Source organism: Astatotilapia calliptera, chromosome 17 (genome assembly GCF_900246225.1).
Source record: "Astatotilapia calliptera chromosome 17, fAstCal1.2, whole genome shotgun sequence".
NCBI lineage: Eukaryota > Metazoa > Chordata > Actinopteri > Cichliformes > Cichlidae > Astatotilapia > Astatotilapia calliptera.
The window spans coordinates 1,315,924-1,339,737 of NC_039318.1; the positions used below are offsets into that span (position 1 = coordinate 1,315,924).

Here is a 23,814-nt window from a genome sequence, read left to right on the forward strand (position 1 = left end):
TATGCATGGTTGTAATAATAGTTTTTAAACGGAGTATGAAGGTGGCCACAAGATCAGCGGTTCAATCCCCAGCTCCTCCAGTTTGTATTGTGAGGCATCCTTGGGCAAGTCCTGACCCCTGACCCCTGGGTTGCCCCTAAACCATTCATCAGTGTGTGTGTGTGTGCATCACATTTTGGGGTTATATATTTTTAAAAACGCTGGTTACCTCAGTGTTGGTGTCTCACGCTTTTCTCACATTTCCTGTGCTCAGTGTGGAGTCAGCTGACATGTCAGAGTAGCTCCCACTTGAATGTCAGGATCCATGTTTATACTCACTTCACTGGTTAGTGCTGGCTGATAGGTGCATTGAAATCCTTTTTATTTGAATGGAATGACTTATTTGAAGAGATGAATATGTTGGATTGAACTATGCACAGCACTGTGTTAAAAGAAGAGCACCAAAAAACCCATGAATTCTTGCTCTTTCCTAGATTTCCTCAGCTAGCAGTGACGGCAGAATTTAAATGTCCTGAGAAAACATCTTAAATTCTGTGAGAAAGTCGAGTACAGCACAAAGAAGCCTGAGATGAAACCCATGACAGGTCCACAGCAGCATAGAGAGCGGTTAGAGCACAAGTTTCACTATCAGTTTAAACATGTACTGTCTATGGCTGTGGAGTCTAACTTAGATAATGGCAGAAAATAACTGCTCAGAGGTGTTTCCAGATGACTGCAGAGTGACAAAACAAGGCGTTTTGTAGGGAGACTTTTATTCCAGGTATCTCGTTTTCATAATGGCTGAACATTTGAACTGGAATTAAACTCCATACCTGCTAAAGATACCATTCTGTCAAAGGATACAGAGGAGTGTTTTTTACAGCTCTGTTCATTCATCCTCTTTCATTTCAGCTTTATACTGACATAGCAGAGAGACGCTTTAAAAGATGGGTCAATGACAAAACCTGAATCTGACTAAACTTTTGCCACTTACCGTTCAGACTTTATCAGGTAACGTGCTGCATTCTGGTACAACAGCCCTTTTGTAGTAACTTGAAACGGTTTCCTTTCTGTTACTGACGTAATTTGGAACGACTGAACAAATAAATTGATTTGAAAGTTAAAAGGGGGCTAAAGTCAGTGGGTTATTTGTTAAATGTAAAAGTTTGAAATAGGAGGATTTATAATACCCACATCAAGATTCTGAACGACAGAAACTCGTGAACCAAAAACGTAATTTAGGTATAAAAGCTGCATGAAAGTGAAAAAATAGCAGTTCCATACATCTCAAACCTGCTTCTTGACTCTATGACCTCCTGATAATCACACTCAAGTTGCATTTTGTGTCCACATACATTTCTGAGGAATATCACATTAAAGAGTTTCAGGCTGTGAAATGTCATTCTTTCAGTAAATAGTCAGGTCCCAGGGTAATGACTGGATGGTACACTTGACTAATAATTTGACTGGTAATGGTATTTAATCCAGGCTGGAAGCTAGCTGCTTTACTCATTCAGCAAAGTTTAGATGAGCGTTTGACAGGTTTGACAAAAATAATGAGGTCATCATCAGAAAGGTGAAAAAGAGCGACTCTAATTCGAAAATCTTTCAGACGACATAGCGCTCTATGACTCATCACACCAAAGCAGCTGACCAATCAACAAGGCTCAACGAAAGAAGCCCGCCTCCCACAACAAATGATATTTGTTGTGTCAGCCGAGCTGGACATTCAATAAACAGGGTCCACCTCTGACAAGCAAAGAAGGCTGTTGTAGACCAAACTGCACATTAGTTCATATTGAACATCATGTAGGGTTGCATGTTTCAGACCAGACATCATTAGACTTTAACCATGTTGTGCAGACAGGTCGTTTTACTGCTTCATAAATAAATGTAATCAGTGAAAAGAGGAAAGTGTCTCTGTGTGTCTGTGACACTAATACCTGTGTGGCTGTTTCACCAGCTGCAGATACGCCTCTAACCCTGCAATCCACTCACTGCAATCGTGTGTGTGTGTGTGTGTGTGTGTGTGTGTGTGTGTGTGTGTGTGTGTGTGTGTGTGTGTGTGTGTGTGTGTGTGTGTGCGTGCACTCTCTGGAATTGGCACCCTGGGCCAGATTATGCAGGAACACAGCAGCTGAGACTGGCACAGACTTGAAAGAAGCGCCACACCTTTCACCCACAGCAAAAAGCCAAAGCAGCTGTCTTGAGTGTTCCTCTGCTGTAAAGCCATCAGACCGGAGCACAGTCATACGCTGTGGGTGTGGGTTCTAAGATGTGTGCGCAGGAAGCTGGATAAGTCACTCTGGGTTTAAAGACAAAGGGATTTAGAGGAGGAGGCTTTACTCTTTTTTGTCTCTGCCTATCTCTACAGGCTGCATATAAACAGGCTGAAGAAAGGCGGTGAAAAGAGAGAGACAAAGGGATTTAAAGGGGATGAGTGCTCTGTTTTGCTCTCGGAGAAGATAAACTGTGTGCATGAAAGAGGAGCTATAGTACAGAAGGCCGTAGAGAAATGGATTAGAGAAATGCATAAATAAGACTTTGTGTGTCATCGAGATCAAAAAGCAAATGTTTCGTGATCTTGAAATTACAAGCTTGTTTACTTAAAACTATAAAATAATTATATTGTGTGGTTACACGAAGTTCAAACCAAGCTCGATTCCAGCAGACGTCCTTCCAGAAGGCCTTTGGCTCACTACTTTGAATTTTTAGAAAAACTAATCTTGAATTGTTTTTTGTGATTCCACCTTGGTCTTCTTTCGTATGTAACTGTGTATTAAAGTAGGTTATAGTGCTCATTAACATTACCTGCTCCACACTAAGCTTTCATAGTGCAGTGGAGTCCCCGAAACTGTGAGACGCACCTACTGCAGGCAGAAGAAAGCACAGCAATGTTTTTCCTGCTGTCTCAGGTCTCTGTATGCGATGGATTCTCAGAGGAGAATATTTTACAGCAAAAAGTGATTCAGCTGACAGATATTTCGATCTATGCCAAAAATTAAAATACTGCAAAATGAGAGATGCGACACCTGAACTCAGGTCATAATGGAAAGTCTGATTCATCCCAAATTGGGTGTGACGGTGTTGGTTGCTGTTGGTTGCTTTCCAGAGACAAACACTTATGTTCTTGAATCTTGAAGTCCTGCAAGATGATGAGTTTGTATTAGTTAGTCTACATAAAAGTAGCTGACAGTGGAGTTTCTGGCTGCAGCAGTAGCTACTGTGTTAAGTCTCGGTTGTAAATGGACAGTTTTCCCATATTTTACCTGGTCTGTGGTGCTATTTATCCTTAAAGAGTGTTTTGGTGTGAGTTGTCCAGTTTGGGAGATAAATATGTCTGAGTTCTGTGAAATCAAAAAAAGATATTACAAGCTCAGCAGTAAAATCTCAACCAAGCAAATGAAGCAAAAAATCCACTTTGACCTGAGCAGTGTCATGTCAGTAATACACTCAGGGTCCACTCTGATTAGTTACACCTCGTTAGTGTGGGGTTAGAATTGCCCTTATTCTTCATGGGATAGATTCAGTTCATTCAATCAGCTCAGCCCTCTTCTCTGGCATCAACAAGACATTTTACCCATCGAGTTGCTGCTCACTGGACATTTTCTCTTTTTCGAAGCACTCTCTGTAAATGCTAATGATGGCTGCGTGGGAAATTCCCAGCAGTTTAGCAGTTTCTGAATTACTCATATTAGTATGTCTGGTACCAACAGCAACACAACGTTAAAAATCACTTAAACCATTTGCTTGGTGCTCAGTCTGAACTTCATCAAGTCAACTCGACCCTTTCTGCAAGCCTAAATGCACCGAGGCTGCTTTCATGTGATTGGCTGATAACATATTTGCATTACCAAGTGTAACAGAGTAGAGAAAACGTTTTTTTTTTAATTTCCTTTCTCTCTTCCTTTTATGTATATTTTTGCATTTGCAGTCGTTTTCTTTGAAAAATATTTATTTTGAAAAAAGGAAGTGGAACCTTCTCTGTTTCACGGTTAGCGATCAGTGCAGCGACTGTAGAAAAGGACGACCTACCAGCTCCCCAAAATGAAGCCAAAATGTCTCTATCGCCCCCTGGTGTCTGGCTGCAGTATAGGTCATAAACCCCGCCTCCCTGTTAGCGGAGGGGACTGGAGCCAGACCAGTGACTGTAAAAAATTTACTTTTCTGCAGTCATCCGATAGGCGATAATACTGTCATTTGTGTAGAAACTATGTTAGTCCAGCCATCATGTATTAAGTATTGAGAGTATTTGCACTTTGAAAAGTAAATGAGACAGGCTGCAGACGTCCATGCTGAACTATCGGTCGTCTTGTTGATGTGAGCAGGAGCTAGAGGGGGGCGTGTGGTTGTGTCCCCTGCCACGTTCACGCTGATACCTCATCTTGGCTAGGTTTTTTTTGTTTTTTTGCCTGTCCCGTTTGGCTCTTTTGCATCAGAATTATTGTCTAAAGGCAAAGAAAGATGCCCAACGGATTTACTTTACCAAACTGACCATCCCAGCCTTGCCGTAATGGTCCATTTGATTCACCTTTTATTGTTTATTTTATTTTCACTTACTGAATACGGGACAGACTTGACTGGGGGAAAGAAGGGGAGAAAGAAAGAGGGAGAGAGAAACAGCTGAGAAGAGGGACGGGGGAGAAGGGCAAAAAACAAAAACCAACAGAATGAGCAGAAATAAAAAATGCATATATCAATCACCTGGATCACCTGCTGAGAAAGAAAAAAGAAAACAAGCAGAAGAGAACAAGAGTAATAGAATAAACAACATCACAATGATATATGGGAATATGACAGTAAATACTAAATATTAAACATTATTGTGCAGCACATAAGATCAACAGAACACAGTGTGCTTTGAGGTAGGAGCCAAAAAGGGTGTAGTTTGTGGGTGTGATCACCCGTGTGTACACCTGTGAGCATGGACGCGCTTGTTTTTTTAAAAGGTTCCTTCACGTAATGATCTGCTAGAGGGTGTGGGGGGGGCACAGCCCCGTCCTCCAGGGCATGAAGCAGGTATGGAGGAGATCAAAACTCCAGACATCCAGAGGCCCCCAGAACACAAGAGACCAAGGAAGACCAACAGAGGGGCAGCCGCGCCACTGTCCTAGGTTTTTTTTGTTGGCGTTGGTGTAAAGCAAATGGAACAGATTCCTGGATTCTCTCCGGATGGAGATGGCGAGCCTATGCCCAGACTGAACTGAACTCTTGTTTAAGAAACTCATTCTTCTCTCCTGAGAAGCACCAAAGTGGTAACAACTCAGACCACCAAACCAAACCACTGAATCAAAAAAGCCAAACACCATTGCAAAAAGAAGGTAGAAGAACACTTCTCCAACTCCAACCCCCGACACATGTGGCAAGGACTCCAGACCATCACAGACTACAGGACCACCAAACCCTCCCCCGCATCCTCTGATGTCTCCTTCCTCAATGAGCTCAACAACTTTTATGCTCGTTTTGAGCGAGGGAACCCCACAACCAAAGCAGACATGTAGGTAGGAGCGGTGCTGAGCAGGATCAATGTCCACAAGGCTGCAGGTCCTGATGGCATCCCCGGGCGTGTTCTCAGAACATGTTCTGGGGAGCTTGCAGGAGTGCTCACAGACATATTCAATCTGTCCTTGGCCCACGCTGTGGTACCGGCCTGCTTCAAATCCACCTCCATCGTCCCCATACCCAAAAACTCCAACCCATCTTGCCTCAGTGACTACCGCCCAGTAGCACTCACCCCCATCATCACTAAGTGCTTAGAGCAGCTGGTCCTAGCACACTTCAAATCCTGTCTCCCCAACCCCCACCCTGGACCCCCACCAATTTGCATACCGCCAGAACAGGAGCACAGAGGATGCAGTCTCCATCGCACTGCACTCTGTCCTCTCACACCTGGACAACAACAACACCTACGCCAGAATGCTGTTTATAGACTTCAGTTCAGCGTTCAATACAATCCACCCCTCACAACTCATCAGGACACTGACAGACCTGGGCATCAGTTCCCTCATCTGCAAATGGTTACTGGACTTCCTGACCAACCGCCCCCAACATGTCCGGCTGGAAAACCGCTGCTCATCTACCATCACGATGAACACCGGTGTACCACAAGGCTGTGTGATGAGCCCTTTCCTCTACTCCCTCTTCACCCACGACTGCAGACCTGCTGATGGTTCCAACACCATCATTAAGTTTGCAGATGACACCGCGGTGATTAGCCTCATCAGTGACAACGATGGATCTCATCTGGATGACCAATTGCTCCAAGCTGGTCAAGAAGGCTCACCAAGGACTCTTCTTCCTGAGAACCACATGTCCTCAGACATCCTGGTGAACTTCTATTGCTGCACCATCGAGAGCATCCTGACCAACTCCCTGAAGAGGGAGTAGAGGAAAGGGCTCATCACACAAGGCTGTGTGATGAGCCCTTTCCTCTACTCCCTCTTCACCCACGACTGCAGACCTGCTGATGGTTCCAACACCATCATTAAGTTTGCAGATGACACCACGGTGATTGGCCTCATCAGTGACAACGATGAGGCCGCCTACAGGGAGGAGGTGGATCGTCTGGCTGAGTGGTGCGACAGAAACAACCTGCTGCTTAACACCGAGAAGACCAAGGAGCTCATCGTGGACTACAGGAGGAATGCTGACCCACATCCACCCATCCACATTAAGGGGACGGCTGTGGAGCGTGTGAGCAGCTTCAAGTTCCTGGGAGTCCACATCTCCGAGGATCTCACCTGGACGACCAACTGCTCCAAGCTGGTCAAGAAGGCTCACCAGCGCCTCTTCTTCTTGAGGACTCTGAGGAAGAACCACCTGTCCTCAGACATCCTGGTGAACTTCTATCGCTGCACCATCGAGAGCATCCTGACCAACTGTATAACAGTCTGGTACGGGAACTGCTCTGCCTCGGACCGGAAGGCGTTGCAGAGGGTCGTGAAAACTGCCCAGCGCATCGCCGGAGCACCACTTCCTGCCATAAAAGACATCTACAGGAAGCGGTGTCTGAAAAGGGCTGGGAAAATCATCAGAGACCCCAGTCACCCATCACATGGACTCTTCACCCTCCTGCCCTCTGGGAGCTCCGGACTTAGACCACCAGGTACCGGAACAGCTTCTTCCCCACAGCTGTCAGACTCCTGAACTCTGCCTCCTGACATCTGACCCACGTTAACACATGTACTGAACATACACCCATAACCACCTACACTTTATATAGCCTCTGTAGAAAGTAGCCACATATTTCACTGATCTTAACTGCATTACTGTATAATTCTGTATAAACAATCATTCTGTACAATATAATTATAATTCTACAACTGTTTATAACTTGCATATTTCTGTTTAGTTTCATATTTATATCCTGTTCATAGCCTGTACATACTTATAGTTATAGCATATTCATAACATACCTTCATACCGTGTACATTATAACATACCATAATAGACCCATTTCTGTAATATATCTATATACCTATATTATTGCTAATATATATTTTGTAATATATCTATATCATGGCTAAAGCACTTCTGGATGGATGCAAACTGCATTTCGTTGCCTTGTACTTGTGACATGTGCAATGACAATAAAGTTGAATTCTATTCTATTCGATTCAAAGCAAAAAAAAAAGCAACGGAATTAACAAACAATCCTGACTAATGACCAAAAAGTACAAACTGAAATAATAATGAACTCAATAGGACTGTTTTTTTATTATTGTTGTTATTTTGGAAATTGTACATTGTATATCATTTTATTTTCACTTTTCTACCAAAATAATAACTATTGCCGCTTATTTTGAGTGATCATTGAGTGCATGTCCTTACATTAAAACCAAAGGAATCTCAGAGCTTAGCTTTAGCAGTGTTATCTATCTGAAAATCAGGACTGGACTGATACCACAGCAGCTCTACTTTACACTGACTGCAGCAGAGTTAACAGTGCGTAATTTTCTTGATAATGTAGACGTCTAAACCCAAACAAATTCTTGTTTGCTGCATTTGAGGCCATCAAATCACAAACTCGAACAAAGAAAACAAACAGAAAAGAGAATGTAGTTGTCACTGGGTTTTATTGAAATCCTATTTCTCATTTTTTCCTTCGACGTCTCCTTTCTGATTTTTTTCTCCCTGAGGGGTGAAACACACGATGCAGAGAGACAAAGTAAAGTGCTCATGAGAGGAAGGAGAAAGGTTGATTGCACTGAGGGAAAGTCAGAGCACTTTGTCATTATCTTGTCTTTGGTGCTATGATTATACCCCACACTTTTCTCTTTGCTGTTTAGTCACAGACACACGCTGGTTCTCTGCACAAGTGTATATTTAAGTACAACACACTGTTGATCCAGAGATGTACATCAGCGCACACGTTCTACATATACAGTAAACACATATCACTGCACACATGTACGGCCTCCGGGTTCATTTCATTCTCTCGTGTCACTGCGCCGCCTGCTTAATTTAACTCTTTGTTGCATTTTAACCCTGGAAAGTAAAACAGACGTCTGTATTACGAGGCCACGAGCACGTATCCAGAGAGGAAGATAAATAACAAAGTAAATATGAGTAAAACTTTTTCAAGGCTCACGTTTTAACAGTCACAGCAATGCATTATTAGTCATTAACTTCTGAATCCATTCAGATTAAATGTTGATAAATCCAATAGCTACGTTTTAAAAAATCAGGGATATACTCTCCGCTTTCACTCTGTTAAGCAGTCAGTGGTTCTTCCACAGACCGACAAACTAAATCGACACTCTCCCTTGTGTGTTTCATTTTTCCTCGTCAGGTAAAAACAAATCAGCTGGCAGAGCAGCATAAAACCCTTGCACATCCAAAGAGTTTACAGTATAACATTCTTCACATGAACTTTAAAACGTTGGGCTGACATCAGAGATACAGTGTAAAGACTATTCTCTGTCCTTGTGGGTTAGCTTTCACCTGTGAAGGAGGTCTGTCTCCGGGCTCAGGTTGCCGGTTTAACGTTACCGTGGGATAGGGACGGCCGGCCTTACCCAGGTGTCGGATATCCTGGAGTTTAAAGCATGAAATGACCATGCTGCAGAGTTCACTAACCTCCTGTCCTCCTGTCACATGCATGCATGAGAAGGATTCGGTGCCTACCCCCAGAGTTACAACACTGTTAGGGTTGAAAAGCTACAGATCGTCACAAGACACTAAAGACTCCATAAAAACCTCTGCCAGTTAAATTCTTATGATGGTCTGTTAACAGCCCCCTCAGTGAAGGCGAGGCCTCCAGGCTCCACTGCTGCTTTTACAGATAAACATCCAAGGCTGTGTGTCAAACTGTAGCCTCTAATGAAACATCTGTGACTGGCTGCTGCTCAGGGTGGTGTTTTGGGGATTCCCAGATTATTTTTACTTTATTAGCAGTACTTTTAACTGCTACTGCGAATGTGTTAAGAAGTGAACCCTGCAGCAAGTAGCATCATAGCGAGCATGTATCTGTGTGTGTTTGCATGTTTACTTGACCTTGATGGCACCTGGCAGGAAAGCTCAGTGCTTCTAGCCCCTGGCATGAACACTGTCTCCATTCATGGTCTTCCCACACTGCCCTTATGCAACAGCGTCAGCACAAAAATCATGAATCAGTAGATTCACAGATTTAAAGCTGTAGCTTAGAAAGGCTGCTTTTGTGATGCTCAGTATTTAAACATTGCACCAGCCATGTTTGAGATAAAACACAGAGCAGTCGAGTTCAGGCATCTGTGGTAAGTACGTGCAGTTTGTTAACTGAATATGAGGCTGGCAGGCAGATTGGCATGACATCAGTAAATATGTCAGTATCATCAGGACCCAGTGTATGTGAGTTAGTTAACTGATCGTATCCAGCTAGTAGGATACAAGGTCGAGAGGTTCTTGTTCTCAGTTTGCCACTGAAATCCTCTGAATCTGCACAACAGAGTCACAGAGTTCAAAGTTAGACTCACAGAATATCACTGATGGTGGGAAACATGCCTCATATAAATGTTTTACATTTCCCTGAGAGCTGTTGACTTGAAGTTGCTGTTGTAGCTCAACACTTTACTGAAGAAGGTAATAACCACGACCACAGCTTTCCATAAAACATCAAAGCGGGACAAGAGCATCAAAAACAAACTCATTTTAGACTGATCTGATTTTCCAGTTTCAGTGTAGCAGAGACAGAGAGGGCTGAAATGTATTTCAAATGTATCCAGTTACACTGTAACAGTCACACTTGCTACTTTGAATGAAGCTGCTGTCAGCAGCTACACCCGAGTGCTGTCTGTGTATAAAAGCCAGCAAGACTCAACAAATTTGGCATTACAAACATTCTTGCTTTACAATCAATTATTTAACATTAAGCTTATTATTTTCTGCAGCATTTGCTTACTCCTCCTTCAGAGCAGCTCAGTAGACAGCTGTGCTCTTTTTCTAGGTATGAATGTATGAGGAAGGAATATGAAGCAGAGTGCTTCAGAAAAAGAGTGTGTGTTCTCAGTTATCCCACTGGAAAAATACAGGTACAGAAAAACTTCCTCAGATCCAGTCGGTGTCTCCGTGGCTGCAGGCGGTTATTGTGTCATGATGATTGGCCCAGTTTCTCCTCAGCAGCTACTGGACTTCTCATAAATGACATAGTGGAAAAGTCCATGTACTGCTGGTCTTATTGGAAAGGATGAATCTGCCTCATAAAGCTTTCATAGCAGAGCCTTGTTACCTTTCATGCAGCGACCCGTTAAGCTCTATGGTTGCAAATCAGGTGCTATTTGGTACAGTTGTGGCACACTGGCAGCTTTATGCCTGCCTGCTTTATGAATGCCAGCCTGTGCGCACAGACACAGACTGCCTTTAGTGCTCAGTGTGTGTGACAGAGAGGTGCTTTGATGAATCCTGTTGATCTTTGTTTGGCTGTCTTCACAGCTGGCGAGCAGAGAGAGAAGCTAACTCAGCGACCCGAGACGGGGAGCGCAGACGGATGAATTTTTAGGAGACAAAACGGAAACGGCATTCTTATGATAATAAGCAGCATCGAGCTAAAGACAGGATACGTGCTGCTGCTGCACTTCACCCTCTCGACACTGGACTTTCTTCTTTTCACACACCCACTGTAAAGTCTTCAGAAACACAAGGCATACACAGAATAAATCAGACGGTTAAATGTACACAGGAGTAATGACTGTTGCAGCGTCTAAATTGCAATAAGGAGCAGAATCTTAGCTTCATGAATGAACAGTGCCTCTCTAAACAAAGGGAGGTATAAATCAAATGCATTAGTTTCTCTCTTTCAGCACCTTAGGGGTCACCACAGTGGAGCGTCTGGCTCCCCACCATCACCCACCCATAGCCTCTATATTCATGTGGTCTACTTCTTCTGCACGTGTCCTAACCGTCTCAACCTTGCTGCTCTAACTGTGTCTCCAAAGCACTCAGCCTGAGCCGTCCTCATGCACTTGTTTCTAATCCTGTCCGTTGTCGTCACTCCCAATGACAGTCTGTCCATTTCCAGCCTTTTGTTATGTCTCACTACTGTCTCATGAATCTCCCCTTTCACTTTTGCTGCTGTGCTTCTGTCACATATTTTTCACCTCTCTTATGCGTCCATTGCTTCACACGGTTGACCTCAGGTATTTAAACTCATCCACCTCCACTACCTGTACTCCATGCAGCTGTCACACTGTCGTCTTCTCGTTCACACACATGTATTCTGCCCTGCTTCTGATGACCTTCATCCCTCTGCTCTCCAAAGCATACCTCAACACACCAGGTTGTCTTCTATCTGTTCATAGTCTGCAGACACTCCCATCTGATCTCATCTGTCAGCCATTGCAAAGAATTAGAGCTGATTGCTGATGTGATCCCATCCCTACCTTAAACAGATCTGTTCACACACTCATATATGTGCTGCACCAGCCACTCCTGATTCCTTCAGCACCACAGTTCCTCTCCAGGCATGCTATCATATGCTTTCTCTGTGCTGCTGTCCTGACCTTTTCTGTGCTTCTCCATCAACACTCTCAAAGCAAACATTGCATCTGTAGTGCTCCTTCTTGGCATGGCTATACCGCTGCTCACTGATTATCAGCCCGCCAAGAACTCTTTCACATATTTTCTTGGTATGGCTCATCAGCTTTATCTCTCTGTAGTTACTACAGCTCTGCACATCATCATTGTTCTTGAAAATTGGCACTTTGTCTCCATTCCTCAAGCATTTTTTCATCCTCCTAGATTGTGTTAAAAAAAAGTCCACTGTATGTCATCAGGACCAACCACCTTTCCACTCTTCATCCTCACGTTGTCCTTACTCATCCTCTGCACTTCCTGATTCACTAGCTGCCCTCCATCTGTCTCTCTCTCTTATTTTCTTTCATCACAAACCCCTCAACACACTCCCTTCAATCATTAGTACATTTCCTTTCTAACTTAGTCTGTCAGTCTAGCCAATAAAGTCCATTTCCCCTTCTGTTGGCACCGTTGTAGACCAGTTTGAGTCCATCTCCTAAGCTCCTAGCCTCCCCCTTATTTACCCTGGACAACTGCACGCACAGTATATCTACTCTCCTTTTATCAGCCAGCTCTCTTTGCCAGTCAAGTCATAGTCTTTCCTTCTCACTCGCTGCATCCTTGTCCATTTTGTTCTTTCCCTTAACCTTTTGGTCCTCAGCATTTAGCTTATTCTGAAGAAACATCCTCAGGTCATTACGTGAGACAAATTGTGAATTTCTTACTTTTGCACCATGAAAATTCATGACTCTAACTGGAACATTCAAGTGTATTTTTAGTCATCTTTAGCTACATAGTAAAAGTCTTTAAGTCCTAATCTGTACTAAAACTGTTTGATTAGTAACAGAAGATGATTTACTGTCAAAAATATGGTTGGTTCAATCTTTATTTTAGCTTTCAGAATATTTTACACTTGTCTTAACTTTGTTACAATACAGAAACACAGGTTATAGCACACGTATATAAAACTACTGCCAAGGCAGCCAATTAACAGTCTGATGAAGGCTCTGTCAGAGACTTTGGTCAAATCAAAGTGACCAAACTGATGTGGAGTAACCCTGAGACTTCCTGCGTCGCTGGCTTGCTTTGCTTTGTTGATACTTTAGCCTTGGGTCTACGTTTGTATGTAAGCTAGTTTACAGACTTTCACTGGAATATGTTTCTTCTGTCCTTTAGCGATCACTTCCTGGCTTCCTTCCTTTATCTCTTTCTTTGCTATCATCAGCAGATTAGGAGGAAGCTATTCATTACCACCGCTGCGACAAGCGGCTCAGCTCTGATACACAGATGATATTTCAAACTCATAACAACTTTCAGAGACAATAACACAGTCGTGGTGAGGAAATGAAGACTTGAAATATTGAAACACAGTCTCCATGTTGCCCTTTCATCACTTTCTCACACATTTTAACAACAAATGTGCAACAAGGAGAGGATGTGCATTTCCCATCATCTCGAACCCTCAGGATAAGGAAGTAAAGCCTTCCCTGTTTGCAGATACGCTGCTGACAATGACTTTCGTGGTGGGATTAAGGATTTCCAGCCCCCCGGTTTTCTCAAAGTTGTGATGGTGTTTGCCAGAGAGAAATAGGGACTAAACCTTCACTTCCATATCAGTGCATGGTGTCTGTAACACTAAGTAATTCATCATCTAGTATACCTGCAACTGCTGAGCTGGATGTTTGAGGCTCTTATTGGAAGAGATCAAACTGAATTAGCCATAAAATGTGTCGCGGCTAACTACTTTTATAGCTGTGGTTTTATGACATTTTATGACACTGGCTCTTATTTGGTGCCGTTTCACTAGCTTGTGTCCACAAAGTATCAGGGCAGAAATGGGCAAGCATATTTGCTAGTGCTATAGTCTGCTGTCCAATGGGAAAAGCTCGACATGGCCAGAGGTCAGTGACCTCCACCACATCTCATCTCTTCCTCCTGCTTTTCATCCCTGTCCTCACTCTTCATCAAAACCCCACAAGAGACTTCACAGGGCTGCCTAAAGATGAGATAAGTGGTAGAAAGTGATCCCAGAGAAAGAAGAGAGATGAGAGGAAAACTGAGGGCAAGCCTGAGAAGATCCCCTTGTCTCTTTTCCCGAGTTAAATACAGTTTAAACTGTGCTGAGATGGAGGGCTGCATGTCTGCTGCAACATTTGAGGGAATTATAGCCTGATGCTCCCACTTCTTCCTTTTCTTTAAGAGTTTCATCAGCAAAGAGCTCTTATGCCTTAGTGGGCTTTGATGCTTTGGAGTTGATGACCATGACTGCAAAATGCATAAAAGAGCAAACAAGTGGAGACGCACAAAAGGAGCACTTCATCTTGACTGGAGACTTTCATTGTCCATCCTGAAAAAGCTCCACTTCCCTTTCCCAAAAGCAGGAGTAACTATGGGAATAAAGGACGCCCACTATTGCTTTAATTCTAATAAAGACAGCAACGTTTGAAAATACTCTTTTATCGTTGCCCAATGAAGAAAGATCTAGATATTACTTTTTCTCTGGTGGGAATAAAATATTGTGTCTTGTGCAAAAAAGCAAATCTTAGTTTAAAATAAATCATAGTTTTGTGCAGAGCTGTCTAATGTGACAGGAAGTTATTTTTTGGTCAGGGAGAGCAAGGATTGCATGTGTTTTATTTATTTATTTTTACTACACAAAATTACATTTGACTGCAAAATATCGTAAGTGCTGGGCAACCGTGTTTTTGTATAGGGATATAACCAAAATACAACCAATTGGCAATGTTTTACACCGAGGCCCAGTCAGTGTGAGTCAGTGTGAGTCAGTGTGAGTCAGTGTGAGTCAGTGTGCTTCTTATAACTGAGACACTACTGTGCAAACAATTGTCAGGAGACAGGTTGGACCACCAGGTGACTCACAGTATGAAACTGCTTTGCAAACCTGTCCACATCATTTTTGTGGACAGGTTTGTATTTGTATTTAAATGTAGAGTATTTTTGTGAGATATACTTAAATGAACTGAGCACTAGATAAGTGAACAGAAAGATAGTGAGAAAAAACGATTGTAAGTACTTTATTTTTTGGTTTAGTTCAAGAAGTGTATTTTATAGATGTCTTATCTGACTTATGGGGGGCAGCACGGTGGCATGAAGGTCCCTGGGTCCGACTCCCCCATGTAGCCGGGGCCTTTCTGTACTCCAGCTTCCTCCCACAGTCCAAAGACATGCAGTTAGTAGGGTTGGGTTAAATGATTATAATTGCCCGTCGGTGTGACTGTCTGTTGTGTTTGCCCTGCGATAGACTGGTCGCCTGCCCAGGGTGTACCGCGCCTCTCGCCCCAGCTGGGATCGTTGTAGACTTGTTAGCTACGGGATAACAGGAGCACATCGTGCAATCCCCTACTGTAAAAGCTTTCCCCATGATGCCGTAGCAAGCTGTGCGTGTGATGAACTGCAAACTTGGAGACCTGTTTTGAAAGCTGGCGTCCAAGAGAATCACATGCAAACCTCTTTAGTCAAAGCTGTGTTCGTGTACAGACTCCCTGTTAGCCCCAGTGTTGTTTCATTACTTCATGTCAGCATCTCTCCCACCCTCTCAGCCCCTGACAGTGTATCACTGAAAGGCCATGGCTGTGTGGAGTGGGACAGAGTGGTAAGGCTGCAGGCCACAGTAAAATCAATTTAGATACTGTGAGGAACCCAGAGCACTGCCCTACAGGGGAATGTAGACCCAGAGGAAAAATAATCAAGAGGCACGAGCAAACATTCCCGCCCCTAAAATGCAAAACTTCCATACTGCTCTTACTCTTCTCATTTCTTTCTGTAACCTCATCCTTTCTCTCCTGCCACGGTCGGCTTCACCACAGGCATCACTGGGACGGTGAAATATGCCTCCGATAAATGATTACCGACTGGAGCCACTCATACCGAACTCGCAGGATCTGTAATATTCTCCAATATCATTATTTTCCTCCACACCCATGGACTAATCTCTATCACAGTCTGTGGAATGACTCAAATAAGGCAAAAAGATAGAGTGAATAAAGAGATGAGTATGATAATAAAGCCTAAGATTGATAACTCGCAATCTAACTGCCTGTCTTTTCCATATCCGTCCTCATGCCCTCTTTCTGATTCATTTCAGTTGTAGAGTGCTCGGCTTTTTCTCACTGCCGTGTTAGTGACCAAGAGCACTAAAACATCTTTAAGTTTCAGAACAAATGTGTGAAATAATATTTTATTATTCTGCTACAATAACTAGTGTAGTGAGTTAAATATGAATGTTGGTGACTAATACGGTATGTTCCCTTTCTTGGGAAAGGTTTAGTTCAATTATTGTCAACAAAAATCCCACAATTGTCACATTTTGTTACATTTGTTACAAACGACTTGCGCAGAGTTTAGCTAATGATGAAGTGTTGTTGGGTTTAATTATTGGATTCCTTATCAGATCAACTGGTAATAAAACCAGTAGGCAGTTCATTTTGTTTGTTTTGTTCATCCCTTCACACAGATTACAACCGGGCTTTCACTGGGACATACTCGTCCAAACTAGTAACATGGGAATTGGAGCTTTTCATTTAGCCAATGAGTTTTTCTTCTTTAAGCTTGTGGTTAGCTGAACCCAATCAATCACAGCTGAAAAAGAAAGATTTATTTTTTACATCAGCCTAAAGAGGGTTCATTGGTTTATCTGGTAATTATCCTGAAAGTTGGCTAACCACCCAGTTTGAGCTGGGAACCAGTGTTTGTTCAGGGACCTTTATTGCACATCACACATTGTTTACTCTGGATTCTTTTCAACTCTGTGCTGTAAACTACATAATTAAAGTAAAACTGACTGTTCACATCTTGTGCTGTACTTACCCTCCTGAAGCCTTTTATTTGAATTTCACAGTAGTCTCTCTCTCTCTCTCTCTCTCTCAGACGGAGTTATCAGGAGCTGCTGTCCTCCACCAGGCCAGGAGGGATCAGGTAGTCGATGCCTGTCGGGTCTACAGTGCATCGAGTCGTAAGCGGAGAGTCCTGACACCCGGAGACCTCAAACACCTCGTGGTGGATGAAGACCATGAGCTTATCTACTGCTATGTCCCCAAGGTGGCCTGTACCAACTGGAAACGTGTCATGATGGTGCTTACAGGCCGGGGCAAGTACAGGTGAGTTTGGTACTGTACAGAGAGGAAGGAAAATAAGTGCTTCTGTTGTTCTTCACTGTCTCGTGCCTCTCTCACGCAGTGACCCAATGGAAATTCCTTCCAATGAAGCCCACGTTCCCTCCAACCTTAAGACACTGAATCAGTACAGCATTGCCGAGATCAATCACCGCCTCAAGAACTACCTCAAGTTCCTTTTTGTTCGTGAGCCCTTCGAGAGGCTGGTTTCTGCATATCGCAACAAGTTCACCCTCAAGTACAACTCATCCTTCCACAAGCGCTTTGGCACCCGAATCATCCGCCGCTACCGCAAGAACGCCACGCAGGATGCCCTGCTCAACGGGGCTGATGTCAAATTCAAAGAGTTCATTGAGTATCTGGTGGACCCGGCCACACAGCGGGACGGACTCAACGAGCACTGGCAGACTGTGTACCAGCTCTGTCACCCGTGTCACATCCACTATGACATGGTGGGCAAGTATGAGACACTGGAGGAGGATGCAAACTACCTGTTGCAGCTGGTGGGTGTAGGTGACTCCCTGCGCTTCCCGACCTACGCCAAGTCCACTCGTACCACGGATGCTATGACGGCTCAGTTCTTCAGCAATATCAGCACTCAGCAGCAGATCCAGCTCTACCAGCTTTACAAGTTAGACTTCCTCATGTTCAACTACTCCATACCCAGCTACCTGAGGTTGGAGTAATGGTGGACAGAGATGGGACTCTGAGAGCGGCTGATTCGGTCAAACAGATAAAAGGAAATGAGCGGAGGGCAGAATTTTATGGGAACAAACTTGATTTAAAAAACTGTAAAACTGATGTGTAAACAGGTGCCGGAGGTGTGTGAGTTTCTGGGAATAATTCAGAGGATGTTCAGTCAGCACCGACTGGACAGGGATGTGGGCTAAATGGACTAGACGCATGCAAAGACTGAAATGTGTGGGTGAAGCAGGTCTTCATGGTTGTTATCCTCAGAGGATGGACTGGATGAGGGATTCTCCTGATGTTGTTCCCTACACGTTTAAGCAAACTGCTGACAAATTAGGCTGCTTCAGATTCTGCAAAGCAAACAGCGTCCTCGCACGTGCCCTGACCCCAAAGCATTATGGGAGCTAAGTTTGTCTCCTCCTCCTTCTGATCAATATAGAAACTCCGCCAAATTGTAAGGCACACTTCACATCTTCCACCGAGCTCTCGGCGTGGCGAGCCAGTACCCATCATGCTTGCTCTCATTAGATTCATACAGCTGAGAGGGAAACTGCCTCATCACCACCTCGAGGATTACTGCAGCTGATGGCTGCGGTTCCACTCTCAAGACCTCCACATTAGTAGTGTGGCGGTGCAGCCGACAGCTCGCTGTCACTGGTTTCTAGCATTAGTTTGTCGGCCCTTCTGCCACAGCAGTGAAGTGCTTACGTATCATTGCCTGTAACACCAAGCATCCTTAATACTTTGAGCTACAGAACGTGTCTGGACAGGTACAGGATTCGCTCAGTGGGCGCACCGGCCTGCCTCTAACCTACAAGACGAGAGACGGCCTGTGTGGCTGTTAAAGGGTTAAAGGCGCTGAGTCTCATTACCGCCATGCCCTGCATAGAGGAGCTTCGTTGACGTGCCCCTGCTCCAGCAACCAAACCTGTTTTTCACTAAATGATCCTCTTTTCTCGTCTTCATGCTTTATTTGTTTTTATTGTCTTATGAATCACTGCTGCGAGCAGCAATGAAAAGATTATTTAATTTGCTTTGTTGTTGAAACTAAGATGGAAAGAATTTAATATTTTATTTTCTTGGGCTGAAAAACATTTAGGACACTTTAGAGAAGTTCAAACTTTTTCATTTCTTGTGGTACATTTTTGGCCCTTGGCTTTGTCTTTCTGTGCTTCACATCATTCAAAATTTATGTTTTTTTTACATTTCTATTGTCAGACGTTTGGTGCCAAAATGGCTGAGGGCCTCAGAGACCCACAGTCACTGTTAAGTGCACATCATTGCCATTTAGGACATCCCAAAGAAGACATGTCAACAATCAACATAACAGAGAAAGGATCCTGTGGTGTGATTAATGTTGTGTAATGTCAATAACTACACAGGAGGGAGGATGGGCTGCCCGTCACACACTATAGTGACAGAGGGAGTCGTTTTGTGTTTTACACCAGTTTGTACATTTTAATCCACTCCAGCTTCAAATTAATTTCACAGCGTTAGAATATTTAATTTATATAGCACCAAATCACAACAACAATCCCCTTAAGGTACTTTATATTGTGAGGTACAGACCTGAGAATAACAGAGAGAACAACAACTGCCTTTGAAGCACTGTGGCGACAGTGGGAAGGAAAAACTCCCTTTTAACAGGAAGAACCCTCCAGCAGAAGCAGGCTCAGGGAGGTCAGCAGATCTGTGTGAGGGGGCATTGTGGTTAATATAGTCAATTTAATTCAATTCAGGATAATTCCATGTTTTCGTATCGCACCAAATAACAACAACAACAATCGCCTCGAGGTGCTTTAGGTTGCAAAGTAAAGACCCTCAAAATGTGACGAGAGCGTTCCAGCGGTGATGACGTGGCGACAGTAGGGTTATCACAGCTCAGGCTTGATCACTGAGTTTGATCTCATCCTGAGAGATTAGCAAGACAAGCGTAAATATATATATAACACTACTGATTGTACTTCATTAAGGATTTTGATGGTTTTTGAGTCCCTAACTCTTTGGAGTTGCAGTATGATGTTTTCTTTCTGATAGAATAAATCCAGGTCCACTCTGCTTGAAAACTGTCTCATTATGACCCCTGGTTAGTCAGCACATCTAAATCAGATTGCACATACGCCTTTTCCCCCTCGGGCTGGATGTTGTAGCTGCAGATCCCTTCTTGTTGCTTTGGACTCATTGCTGGTGTCCGTTTGTGCACATGCCCGTGTCTGGAGGTTCGAGTCAAACAGCCTTAGTTTTCCTTTCTAACACCCACAGACATCTGGCTCTAATAAAGGAACGAGTCTACTGGGCTGGCTTGTCGCCCCGGTCCTCATCCTCCAGCAGAAACAATGGTTATATTCTCATCTGGGCCTCCTCCTGGGTCAGGCGCACACAAACACACTCACACAGACACACACCAGCACTGCTGCTGAGGTTATTGCCACGCAGCGTCTTACTCAGCAGTTATAGGGAAAGCCACGAGCAGGCAGAACCTCACACTGTCAGAGCTCAGTTTAAACGGCTCATTTTGCGCTCAGAATGAAAGACAAACAATGCACAAAGGACCTCTTAACCTGCAAACAAGCCATTACAGCGGCCTCTCTTCACACTCCGGTTTCTCTCCTCCTACATCGCTCCAGAAGTGGCCCCCTGGTTTAAAAACAAAACCAGAACAAAAAGGCTCAGTGTCAGTGATCAGTACTGTCCATGCAGGAATACGCAGCCTGCTTAAGCAAACAGAGCCCACGGGGACTCCTGCAGCCCTGAGACGCTGTCTCAGTCTCTCAGTTACAAACAAGCAGCAACATTTAAAGTTATTTTTCCTCCATAGCTGTGTCTATATTGAGGACTAGCTAGTGGGTATATTTATGTTGTTTCTGAACGACGTCTGCTTTTAGACTGAACTACACATTTGCTGTCTTCTAACAGCAGTTTTCCTCTTGAGGATGAGTAGATGATGTTATTTTTCTGCTTTACTTGTATTTTTATTTTATTGTATTGACACCCAGATTTTGTAAATACAAGACAGAATCGTTTCAGAAGCAGGAAAATTGTGTTTGAAGTGAAATTTCCTGTAAATTTGATGGTAGAAAGTTCAAATGGAATCCTGACTCAGTTCTGTGCTTTGGAGTGGGTGTCAGTGTGCCTGGCTCATGATACACACAGTGTAAAAGATGGACATATCTAATATAATCTGACGTATTTGTTAGTGACATTCAGCTATGCAGGCTGGAGCTGAGCATTTCTGTCATTCTGAGTGAAAACAGGAGACACGGTGCAGCGCCTGGCCTTGGATTGGACTCTTTGTCAGTGATGATGTCAACAGATTAAGTCTTTTAGTGTAAATACACTTATTTGTTCAGGTCATTTATTTGTTTTTTACTTTCAGAGTTCAGATTGTTAACATGCTAAAAAAGAGCTGATTATAAAGGTAGAAGATACAATTTAAGTGGGTGAGCACGCTGCTAGTTTGGCTAATGACCTAACCCTCGTCACCTGTTTCCACCCAAACGCTGCAAGCTCTCAGTCGGCTCACTCGCTCACTCACAGCAGTGGAGACACAAAGGTCGTTTCAGTCTCTCTCTCTGTGGGGACACTTTTCATCAGCAGAGACACCATATTTGAAAATAAGCATCATATCATCAGCACAGAAGGACAAAGCCAGGATGATTTCTTACATGCGTCCTCTGCCTGTGTCGTGTCAGACATATCTGAGTCCCAGCACAGGATATTTTTGTACAGTCCAAACATGATGTCATTCATTCTGCTGTTATTTTTTGAGCTGTGATATTTATGACTTACTTTGGTTGCCTCATACATACACACACAGACACACACACATTACTACTCTCATTTTTCTGTGCCTTTCATTCAGAGGCGACACAGAGACACAGTGAACATCCTGCAGTCACATTAGGACAGAAGGCGTACATCCTCAGTTATAACCTTACTCATACCTGCAATAAAGAAGTGACCCCATCAGGTATGACTTCAGCTTTATTTTTAGAAATCTGTGGGACGGACATGATCCTGAAAACTACAAACAAATGAGCGTTCGTCAGAAGTTGCTCAGTTTATTACAGCTTGGATTATTTGGAGTATTTTGTCCAACAAACTGGTAATACCGGTATCACCACAACAGGTTAGTGTTAAAGACACACAAGTCAGAGCAGTCAAAGGATGAAAAAGTTGTGGACATTTTATCCCCCACCAATTGCAAGCACTTGGATGTTGTTCGCAGTCGCTATAAAATCGACTCTCTCAGTGTTGTAGGCCTCTAAGTGAGCCGCTGGTTGCAAGAGAAACGTGGGTGTTCCCTGACTGGTTGGAAAACAGTTGGAGTTTTTTTGACTTCACCCAGTGGCTGCCAGCAGCTTCCAGCAACCACTTGCCAACTGGTTGGGGAATACACATTTTCCCCTTGCAAACAGATGTTGCCAGATGGGTGCGACTGGTCTCTAGACTTAAACCACTTTATTTTTAGGTCAAACAGCAGCAGACTCAGCCAAAATATCTGTAACAATCCCAACAACTAGCAGAGCAGAATAGTATGAATATGTACAGCACAGATTAGTTATCCAACTAGCACCAGAACAAGCTAACATTCTGACAGCTGAAAACTTTGCTAAATATAACTGCACAAAATTAACTATCAAATGTAAATCTTTCTAAAGTGTTTATGAAGTATACAGGCCGAAAATGGTACCTACATAGTAAAGTCAGATTTCCAAAAAACGTAACCATCTTTTCCCAGTTATTGATCCTGTTTAAGATGCAAATAGTTAGCTTGGTTGTAACACTGTTACTCTTGCCAATAAATATTTAATAGCAATGACTCCAAAACTAACAACCCAAGTTATAATAAACTGAGATGGTGTTTATTATAAGTGATCTTATAATAAACAAGTTAGCCTGAGTAGGCCTGCCCTTCGCATGCTCAGCGACATCTAGGCACGTTTTCAAATCAGTTAGCATTAGCATGGGCATGACCTGTCCAAGCAGGTTTCACGTGTCTCTGTGTCGCCCTGACGTTGTGTACGTCCTTCAGCAGAGGCCCCGCACGTCTCGTGGTTCCAGCTGCTTCCCGTGCTGCCAGGAGGCACGGATGTTGCGCTGTAATGTGTGGGTGACCTTTTAATTTAAACGATCAGTGTGTGATGCTGCGTTATTCCATATCATCAGCGTTTTCACCATGTGTGCTGTATCAAAGAGCTATGTGTCAGTGGAGTTTGTGCGCGTGTGTGCGCGCCACCACTGCTCCAGGAAGTCGAGACCCTCGTTCCAACATGTACCATTAATTTATTTATTTATTTCTAGATACTGCTTCCCTGCTCACGTTACCATGGCAACACACCCAAATTTTCTATATGTTGCTTTTCCTTGTGGGACAGCCTCTCGCTGTGCTCTTTTACTCTGTTCATTTTCAGGGGTACTTTCCAAAATCATGAATAATGAATAATGTACACTGTGTGGGAGAGTGGGGTGGATCCTACAGCAGCGTGACCCGTGGTTTATCCTGTTTTCACAATAAAATGACACTGAAATCCACTTTGTCTGTGACTCATTCTGTCTTGTGTGGAACTCGTGTACGCTTCTATCTATGGGGTTGGTGGATTCTCTAGCTCCTAACTAGTCTGGCCATTTTTATTGCCATGCTACTTCAGAAAGGCGATGTCTCTGTCGTGATGCACAAAGTAATTTACCACACTTGTCAATATGTTTTACTGTTATGGGCAATAGCTGACCATTCCAATCACAGGGCATCGAATACTGCTGCTCTGTCAGGTGGTGCTTGGATAGGATCAGAAATTTTAGAGAAAGTATGTCCCATCACAATAATCTATGCAGACAAGCTGTAACACGCTCATTGTGATTAAATCTGACTTTGAGTGTCCATATGGGACGGGTTTGCAGTAACAGACCTGTTACAATAGTGGAAACAGAGACGTCTTGCCACCAGGGGCGGAGCGTGGGGGTGGCTTACTGGGCTTAAGCCCGGGTTGTTTTGTCAGAAGCCCGGGGTCTTTTGGAGTGTAAT

The 23,814-nt window shown here is 43.6% G+C and overlaps 1 protein-coding gene across 1 annotated transcript in view; it reads left to right on the top strand.

Annotated features, from left to right (window-relative positions):
• chst11 (carbohydrate (chondroitin 4) sulfotransferase 11) overlaps nucleotides 1–23,324 on the top strand; it is a 98,653-nt gene extending 75,329 nt beyond the window's left edge. The window contains exons 3-4 of the mRNA XM_026146709.1: nucleotides 16,855–17,084; nucleotides 17,164–23,324. Coding sequence (XP_026002494.1) covers nucleotides 16,855–17,084; nucleotides 17,164–17,785 — 852 coding nt within the window. The 3' untranslated portion in view covers nucleotides 17,786–23,324. The remainder of the gene's footprint in view (nucleotides 1–16,854; nucleotides 17,085–17,163) is intronic.
• The last annotated feature ends 490 nt before the right edge of the window (nucleotides 23,325–23,814 follow it).